The sequence below is a fragment of the Talpa europaea genome (genome assembly GCF_964194135.1).
Source record: "Talpa europaea genome assembly, chromosome: 15".
NCBI classification, from domain to species: domain Eukaryota; kingdom Metazoa; phylum Chordata; class Mammalia; order Eulipotyphla; family Talpidae; genus Talpa; species Talpa europaea.
The window spans coordinates 7618390-7628345 of record NC_140083.1 but is presented as its reverse complement, the minus strand read 5'-3'; the positions used below and the strand labels follow the sequence as shown (position 1 = coordinate 7628345).

The window sequence follows — 9956 nt, the reverse complement described above, 5'->3', positions numbered from 1 at the left end:
CAGCAACCCTCTCCTTCTGCCCCTCCCCCAACACCTACATCCCCCACCTTTAGGAGGGTGGAGAGTTTCTTCCCTTATCGGTGTTTTACTGCTTCCTCCTCCCTGGTTACATAGTAATTGGGAGCAGAACTGGCAAGAACAGGTTGATGCCTGTCAGCTCCCAGCAGACGGTTTGCTTGACAGAGAGAAGGCGTCCCTGCAGCGCTGTCTCGGGGGGCAGGTAAGGGGCGTGCGAGCAGGAAAGAAGTGAAAAGGACCCTGCACGCCGGGAGCAGAGGCCCTGGGCCGGGCCCTGTGCAGAGACGAGGAGCGTGAGTTTGGGGAGCAGAGAACAGAAGCAATGCAGACCAGAGATGCCTGCAGAGCTTCGGCCCAGCACCGTCCCAGAGAGGCGGCCTGGCGGTGACCCAGAGACCCGCTCGGTCAGCCCCACCCTGCCGGACGGCAGACTCACAGGGGCCCGGAAGTGGTGGGCTTCTAAGAAGTCCAGTTTCTGGGAACAGCCCTCCAGCTGCGGTGTGGGCCAGACTGAGTTGGCTCCCTGGGGCCAAGGGTGGCAGTCCAGGCTTCCAGAGGCCCAGCCAGAGCAGGAAAGGGCCACAAGCCAGAGAAAGGGCAAAGGTGGACACGCCACCTCCGGGTCACCTCCGGGGCCAGCTCCCTCTTCCTTCCAGCTCCTGCCTGCTCACCGCACACTGTGACCTCGGACCCCGGCCAAAGCCAGCGATTGTGAAAGCAGCCACAAGAGAAGACCCTGCCCAGCAGGATGACCACTGACTCAGCGCCAGGGCTCCCTTGACATCAAGCCAGCCGGGGCTCTGAGCCGCTGGGCACAGGGCACAGCCCACCCAGCTCTACTGGCACCACCCGCCTCCTCGATCCCACAGGTGTGTTAACGTGGCCCATGGAAGTCTCTGTGGAGCCGAAACTAGGCTTGGCTAACCCGACATGAGGCCCCTTGTCCTGCACCGCGGCTTGTCCTCTTGACTTGCGGGAGAGGAAGGACGCTACCCTCCTTCCGCATCACTCTGGGCACGCACGAAGCCCCGGGCCCTCCTAAGAGCCACCCACAGTGTGCCCAGGCGGGCTCCACTCTCCAGGAGTATGGAAAGGAAGAACTCGGGGTGTTGTGAGGCCCCAAAGAAGAGGGGTTTGTCCTTCTCCATCGAGGAGATTTTAAAGAGGCCCCCGGAACAGAGCGACGTGGTCAGGCCCGCAGGGGCAGCAGGAGGGCCAGGTGGAGAGGGCACCGCACCAGCAGCAGCACCAGCAGCAGGGCCGGAGGGGGCCCCGCAGGACCAGCCTCAGGGTAAGTGCCCCTCATCGCTTTTCCATCCCCTCTAGGCTCCAGGGAAGAAAAAGCTGCACCGAGAGAGCAGAAGGAAGGACGGGGTATTCTAGACCACAGGCTCGGGGCTGGGGGCCTGAAATATCTTCCTGTTCTGCCCAAAAGTGTGGGTTTTCAGATGTAGACCCCAGAGCCGCATCACGGTGTTTTCTTCAGTATTCACAATGGGGTGGCACTGTTCTGGGGCCTGGCTGCACCTCCAATTCCACTTTAGTAGAAAGGCCTGATTATCAGGTGCTCGACAGGTGGGGAAACTCAAGAAGAGGTGACAGGGTCGCCAGGCCACACGGCCAGTAAGCACAAGACCCAAGATCAGAACTGGCCCCACGTCCCCCAACTACCGCTCAGTGCAGAGAGCTCTCCTTTGCCCATAAAGTCAGCCTGCGCCGTTTCTAGGGGCTGAGTCTGGCCGGGAAGCCACCCAGCCCGTCACCCTCCCAGGCCAGAGCCCACGCCAGGCCCACAGAGACCATGGGCCTCCCTGTCCAGTCTCGGGCACTGAAGTGGACACAGGCGCCCGCTAGGAGTCAGAATCATCGCTGTCCGTGTCAGGCCCACCCTGAGCCGCCGTGTGACCTTGGGGAAATTGCCTTTCCACTCTGGCCTCAGCTTCATCCTCGGGGGAAGCTTGGAGTGAGGGAAGAGGAAAGGGAATTGGAATGTCTCAAACAGTCCAAGAGGTGAACCTGGACCACCTCACTCCAGCCTTTTAATCTCAGGAACTGCTGGGAGGGACCTGGGAGATGACATCACTTCCCACCAGACACAAGCCCCCCTCCTCCCTCCGGCGAGTCTCCCAGGCCGACAGATGGGGTTGTGTTCTGTTGCAGGAAGACTCTGGAAGGCTAAATGTCCCTGGGGGCTGGCAGGTTCCCTGCAGCTGAGTCCCCACAGGGGCAGTTCTTCCTGGGCTCTCACCGGAGTCTCTCCTGCCGCAGTTACGTAGTGTCCATGACTGTCCCCTCTTGCAGAGAGGGAGAGGGAGCAAGGGGACCGATGTCTCACAACAGGATCTGACATCTGGTCTCTCTTCCTTTCTTTCCCCTGACCTGACAAAGGCCGACGGCAGCCAGGTAGCCCCCTATCCTCACCCCTCTAAAATGCTGGCAGGTACCATTCGTCTGTCCTGCCAGACCTAGCACAGACTCCCAGGAAGTGTTGCCAATGTAGCAGGCATGACACTGGACAGTGGCTCTTGGGGCCCACTCACGGACATTTTTCCCATCAAATTGCTCAGTGTGAGCCCCCCACACACACCCACAGATGATGTGCTCCAGCAGAGAACAGATCACCGGCAAAAATCCCAGAAATAGTTAAGCACTAGTTAAGCAATAGTTAAGCACCGGCAGCCTGAGACCATCCACTTCAGATTATTCCTGGACATAGTTTAAATCCACACATCTCCCACTTTGCTAGGATTTAGCATTTCGAAAGGGCTAGCAAAGGTCCCACGAGTGGTTTTCAAGATGCCTTTGAGGAATATGCAGACAAAGATTATTTATGTCAATAGCTCTGTAATTATTTCTACGCTAAGTGTTCTGCTTAGGACTCATGTGACTAGTTATCTATTTATAGTCCTGATGTGAGGTTTTCTTTTAAAATTATTTAAGTAAAACAAAAAAAGTGTTAATTTGGGAAAATGTTGAGCAAATAATAATCCAGGTGGGACTCCAATATGTCAGAAACTGCAAAGGTAACTTGCAGAAATTGCAACAAGCTGGAGTCTGTGAGACTGGGCATGGAAGGCAAGAAGTTGGGGTTCAAGAAACCCAATCTGTCACCACGCGCAAGGGCCATCAGGCAAGACATTTTCCTCTCTGGCCCTCAGTTTCCCTACCTGTACCATGAAAGAGCAGAGCTAGAACATTCTTTAGGTCCTACCCGGCTCTGATGAATGTCACCCATTCATCAACGAGTTTCCCCAGCAGAAGCTTCCCCCTCTGCAGAGGAGGGGTCTCGACACCAAACAGGTGGGAGCAGAGTGGCTGGGAGGTACAGACAGGGAGCACCAGTCTCTGCCCCTCGCGCCTCATGGAGCCCCCGTCCAGAGCTCGTCACTGCGACTGCTACTGTCCACCCCCTCCGTCCTGTCTTGCTACCTCCATGCAGGAGCCCTCAGGGAAAGGAAGACAGCAGGATGAGAGATGGCACATCCAGGGACCACCCCCTCCGCCCCGCCCCAATAATAACAATAGAGGGAAAAGTCCTTCTTGTCTCTACTTACTAGTTAAAGGGCTTCGTGTTGGGGTTATGGGGGACATGACTGGCAAGCATCACCTTAAAATCCCAATCCCCTAAGGAGCTTGTGAAAATGATCCTTCCAGGCCTGGTTTCCAATACTCTGACTCTAGGGTGGGCCCCAGGAATCTGCATTCTAGCAAGCTCTCCCCACACCTTTCTGGTGCAGGTGATCCGAGGGCCACTCTTGGAGGAGCTGAGGCCCAGGGAGGCAAAGTAGCTTGTTCTGAGCTAGAGCCAGTGCGTGCAAGAGGTGGCACCAGGCCAACTCTCCAGGCCCCAGGCCCGTGATCGGTCTCCCTGGTCTCTCAGGGCAAAGACCAATGTTCCCTCCAGTCCTCCCACTTTCTTAGGGACCCCACAATCTCAGGCTTGGACCTCTCATATCTCAAGCCAATGGAAAAATCCCAGAGGGCCTCCCTATCTGAACAGATGCTGAACCCAACCGCCCCTTGAAGTCTGGGGACCCCTCAAAGTCAAGGACACCTAGACAGGAGGAGCCCATTTTGTCCTAGAGGCTCAGACACTGGGAAGAGAACAATCAGGCTGCACAGTCCCGTGGATGCTCTGCCGGGAGGCTAAGATGCCTGGGAGGAGGAAGAGGGAGATGCAGGGAAGAGGCCACCCTAGAGGGTATGGGGACTGTGGGGAACCCAGATACCATCCCTGTCCGTTCAAGAGTCATCCAATCACTCACTGAATGACTGCTGAGTGCTGACACTGAACCAGGCTGACTGATGATTGGGGAGTGAAGGTGAATAGAACCACAGTGCCCTCTACCTGGAGGCAGGGGTCAGCAAGGGTGAGGGTCCTGGAGCCACCACACTGGGACAGTGCTGACCTTTGCCATCGAGGACTATCCACTGGCAGTGGTCAGCAAAGTTTCCCTGCACAGGGTCACATGGTTCTTTTTAAGCAGAGATGTCAAACAGTCTCTTGCATTTACTCGGTTCTGCCATCACAGCTGAAAAGTAGGCAATGTGTAATGGGTGGGTTTGTTTATGTTCCAATAAAACTTTATTTACAGTAACATGCAGAGGGCCAGTCATATCCTGGGGCTGGAGTTCCTGCTTGCTAAGCCCCCTACTTTCAGAATAAAGCCCATTTTCAGAGACTTGCCCCAGTGCAGCAGAACTCCCCACCCTTGGGGGCCTTTAGCTGAGCAGCCAGGGCCAATTAGCAGAAGGCAGAGAAGGAGCAATCAGGGGAGGGAGCCGAGCGCAGAGAAACATCGGTTTATAATTAGGTGGCCTAATCACCTGTGTAAATTGTGTATTTCTTATGATCGATGTGCTAAACGGCTCAGGTTTAATTAAGTTCTGCTGACTCGTTCCCTTTGAAGACCCACTGAAGTGTGATTCGCAGCTCGCACCATTAATAATGGGAAGAGGAACGACTTGAGAGGGTTGGCAGTTCCCACCGCCCTCCTCCACCCTCTTCCCCCACCCCTGCCTGCCCACTCCTAGTGCCCTTGGCCCCATACAGTGGTGACACCCCTCCCTCTTGGCTTGCAATGGAGACCCTGGTCAGGAGATGCTGGGCCTGGGCAGGAACACGGGGATTTTCTTCTTTCAATCCAGCGTTCCTGCCCAGCTCAGAAAATAGGGCCCCTTGGGCCTCTCTGAGCAAAAGCCCAGAACACCCCAGCCCTTCCTGATTATTAAGACTCATCCCATTTCTGGGGCCGCCCATCCATGAGTTTGCATCTTCCGCTCCCTGTTTGATGAGGTCCTTTCTGGCTCCAAAATTTTACGTGCAGAGGCCTGTGTTCTACCTTCTCTGCTCCATATTCCACTTCTGTCATTCTCTTTCATAACCCGCTGTGGTCTGGAACCAGCCTTCCCAGACCCTCTCACCCGAGAGTTAATCCATCAGCGTGCCCTGGAAGCTTCCCTCCAAATTATATCCCAAGGTCAGCTCTGCCTTCTCACTGCAAACAACTTCACCAGCATGAAAAGAGCAGATGGCCCAAGACTCATATCCCATATCTGCCACCATTAGAAATTCTCCTTCCTTGTTCAGAACGAAAAATTCTAGGAATGGGCCAACAGGTCCAGTACAGATCAGGTGCTCTCCCACCCTCAGACCAATCCATTATACCTTCCCGGTTGGACTGTGGACAGCACAGTGTCCAAAGGAGGGGGTGCTGGCCCCAGAGAAGCTGGTGCTGGCAGACACACCCATAGGTGTCCACCTCTATGTTAGCAGGGACACCATGTCCTCTAAGTTGTGCTCAAGCCTGGTCATGTCCCCACATCACCGAAGATTAGAAACTTCCAGACAGGGACCTTGTCTCTTTGACCCTGTACTGGACCTGGCACCAAATGCATGTCCACTAAATAGGGAGAGGAATGGGACATTGGTGCTGGCAAGCGAAAGAAGACACTCAGGGACAAGAAAGACCGCCCAGAGCTAGGAAGGTTAGGAAAGAATGCTTGGAGATGCTAAGAGTGGACTTAGATCACGAAGACCCAGTAAATCACATAAATCAGAATCACAGACAAAAGACAGCACGAGACCCCACCCTGCGGGCTCGGGGGCAGCAGGGCTGCCAAGAGCATCGTCTCAGGCATGTACACCTGGTGCTCAGCGGGGGGCAACTCTGGGCCCCTGGGCAGACTCCCACTCACCCTGCGTGTATCCCTGTGCCACAGGGAACAACCTCAGATAGCAAATAAATAAACTTCTGACAGGTCCAGAGAACCGCATTTTCACTTTAGCCAGTGCTGGGTCTGAGGTTGGACAGGTGAGCTGGAAACAAGTTGTAAGGAGAGACTGCTGTCAACCGCAGTCTTGAGCAAACTGTTACTGTGAAGGGCCAGGCGGCAATTATTTTAGGCTTTGCAGGCCAGTGGTCTCTGTTGGAACTATCCAACTCTGCCGTTACAATGCTAACATAGCCTTAGACCACACAAAACCAGTGGGCGTGACTGTATGCCAATAAAACTTTATTTACAAAACCAGACCAGGGCCAGATGCAGCCATAGACTGTGGTTTGGTGGCTCCTCTTATAGACAAGGGCAGAGCAGCTGAAAGGACAATTGGAGGACTTTCTAGAAGGTCATCTTGGCCTCACTGTGGGGGGTTGGGAGAGGTTCAGCCTAGAGGCAGTGTTTCTAGGAAGAGAATATTGTGAAACCACCAGAATAAGGAGCCAGGGGCCCCCAGACTTGATCGAGACAGCAGGTGCTAAAAGGGGGGAGCAAGGCAACACCGAGCCTCACTGAGGCGCCAAACCATGGTCACTGACCCAACTCAGACCCTTTTCTGTGCAGAGGAGAGGAAGAGCAAGCGGAGGGTTCGCACCACCTTCACCACCGAGCAGCTTCAGGAGCTGGAGAAGACCTTCCACTTCACCCACTACCCGGACATGCACATCCGCGCCCAGCTGGCAGCCAGGATCAACCTCCCGGAGGCCCGGGTGCAGGTACAGCCATCCCTACCGCCACTCCTCGCTCAAGGCCCTCAGCCTTTGGGCGAGACCCCGGGGATCCCAAACCTTCAGGCACGCACCAGCTGAAACCCTCGCGGTCTTGTCCCATGAGTACAACGGTATTTGTCAAATACCGTTTTCCAGGAGGTGATAGTTACAAGATGCTTCTTCTTGGGGGGAGAGGTGCGTGGAGGGGGCCAGGACAATGGCCATCGATATTGGCCTCCATGCCCATCCTCTGCCCTTGGTGACTTTTCCAGGGTGTCAGTCACGTGACAATCTAGAGCAGGGACAGCAAACATTCTCTGTAAAGGACTAGATGGAAATTATAAGACTTTGTGGGGCCTCGTGGTCACCCACTGCTCAGCTCTGCTGCTGAGGCACAAAAGCAGCCATGGGCACTGGGTGGACACTAGATGGACACGACACTAGGTGAACATGCATGGCGCTGTCCCAGTGAGACCCGGGTGGATACTGAAATTTGATTTTTGTACCATTGGCATGTGTCACAAAATATTATTCTTTTGTTGTTTTTTATTTCCCCAACCATTTAAAACTGTGAGAACCATCCTTAGCTCTTGGGTCACACAAACGCAAGTGGGAATTCCAGTGTAGCCCTTGGTCTATGGTCTACACCACATGGGGATCTACACCATGTGGGGATCACTTTGGAGACAGCATAGGGGGTGGGAAGGACCCTGGATCCACCATGATCAGAGGCCTGTTGAAGCACCAGTTGCCTAATCTGTGTCCTGTCATCTCTTCCTCCGGGGGGCTTCCTCCAGCCCCTAGTCACTCACCAGGGGTGTGTCCTGTGCACCCCAGTTTTGTGAGACCCAGTCTATGTGATTGACATTTTCTCCCAAACAGTTTCCTAAGTCACTTTTTATTTTTAACAAATGTGATGGACTTGTTCAAAATCGAAATCTGCGCTGGACCAACACTCCACTCTATTTTTTCCCAATTTACTTTTCTGCTGGCTAAGGACTCCCCCTGTCTCGGATTTGTCCCCCTTTTCTTTCCATGGGGAATCATCTCCCAGCTAAATGGGCAGCACCTGTGTCTGCTGTAAAGCCCAAAGTTCAGCTTTACAACCAAGACAAACAGCCTTGTGTCAGGGACAATCAGGAGCTCGTGAATACAGGGAGCTGGCAAATTCCAAGCTGTGGATGCCAAGGGGCCCCCAGGGCTCACAAACAGATGACCTGCCGGCGGGAAACAGCCCACAGACGGGTTGTATTGGGTCTGCACAGTATTTTAAAACAGGAAGCTTTCACGTAGAAGTCAAGATTTCTGCCTTAGAAGTTGTCCAAGCCTGTGACGCTGGACTCATATTCCCACGTAGTGACTGTCAGCTGAAGCCAAAAATCTGCTTCTCTGCAGACCCCACCACTCCCCATTGTCTGGTACCAACTATCTGCTTCTCTGCAGACCCCACCACTCCCCATTGTCTGGTACCAACTATCTGCTTCTCTGCAGACCCCACCACTCCCCATTGTCTGGTACTCCTGCATGAGCCCCTGCCCCCCATGCTGAAAGTGCTGGTCTCTGGTTCTGTCCAGATCCACAGAAATCCTAGCAAAGGGCTAGTCCCCCAGGAGACCTTGTTAATGTGTGTTGAGGGGAGGTTCTAGATGGAGAAAACCCTTTAGCTAATCTCCATCCCTTCTCTCCCTCATCCCAGATCTGGTTCCAGAATCAACGGGCCAAGTGGCGGAAGCAGGAGAGGACTGGCAGCCTCGGGGCCTCGCAGCAGCTGAGTGAGGCCGACATGGTCCCGGCCGCAGATCTGGACGTGACCGTGAGTGGCTGAGACTAGAGGGTTGGGGGGAGCCACTGTGGGTGCCTCCCGTCCAGACCCAGATGTGAGGAAGGGCCCCAGGGACTCTGTCTACGGTGAAAGGGCAAGTGGGGGGCTCTTCCAAAGAGGACGTGGCAGAGACCCTGGAAGTCTGTGGGACCAGGGACGAGTCCCTGCTGCTCTGTGCCCTGTGTCCTCAGCTCGAATGACAGTCACCATGCTTGCACAAAATTGCACAGTTCACAGAAGAGGGTCATGGAGGTGAAGCAAATGGGCTCCTGAGTCAGGCTGCCCAGGTTGGAATCCCAGGTCTGCCCTTAGCCGCAGTGCAGTCTCGAAGAATCTCTGTGCCCCTCCCAGGACAGCAATAGGGTTCTGACGAGGACGAAATGGCTGAGACTTCTTGGCACATAGGATGCTCCCTCAGTATGCTCTGTCCACCTAGTCCATACTATTTGAGTAGGTGCAGATGCTGAATGCTGGGGAGAACAGTCCGGACAATTGTATGGGTGAGGTGATGATTCGAGGCAGGGTTCTTTCATGTGTGCAGAGACTGGGCTCTGAGGAGCAAAGTGACTTCTCCATGTCAAACAATGCCCAATGAGGACTGGTCCCCAGGGCATGCATTTCTCCCCAAGCTGAGCTGCCCAAGTTTGGGGCGAAAGTCTAAAAGCTGCAGGACAGCCCCAGGTAAAGCTTGGGACTCACTTCTCTCTCCCCACTTCCCCTGTGACAGGGCCCCTTGCTGCCACCCCCTGCGCTGTCCAGGTCGGCTCCTCCCACCGAGTGTTATCCACTGACCCAAGGTCAGCTGGCCTCCGCCTGGTTCCCTGCCCAGATCACCCTCCTTCCGTGGCACCCTTGGGAGATAGCACCTCTTCCGGGCCCTCTCATCCAGCAGGCCTGTGCCCCCACGCTCTGCATCTTTGCTCCTCCACACCCCAGATGGAGCAGCATCTGTGCCACTTCAACATAGAGGGTGCACAGCCTCTCCCCAAAGGAGCTGCTCTCCTCTCAGCTGGAGGCAGGTGGCAGGAAGTCGATCTCATCCTCCAAGATGCCCACAACCTCAGGAGGCCATTCTCTGCACATCCTTGGAAGACCTCGTGGGACTCAGCAGCAAGGCAAATACTAGC

General features: G+C 54.9%; 1 protein-coding gene across 1 annotated transcript; it reads left to right on the top strand.

Annotated features, from left to right (window-relative positions):
* Window positions 1-1104: 1104 nt before the first annotated feature.
* On the top strand, window positions 1105-8938 carry ISX (intestine specific homeobox; the record flags this gene model as incomplete). Its single annotated transcript, XM_084255698.1, has 3 exons — window positions 1105-1309; window positions 6862-7013; window positions 8704-8938. The coding sequence occupies 3 exons, from the start codon at window positions 1105-1107 to the stop codon at window positions 8830-8832; spliced, it is 486 nt and encodes a 161-aa protein (XP_084111824.1). The 3' UTR covers window positions 8833-8938.
* Window positions 8939-9956: the final 1018 nt, after the last annotated feature.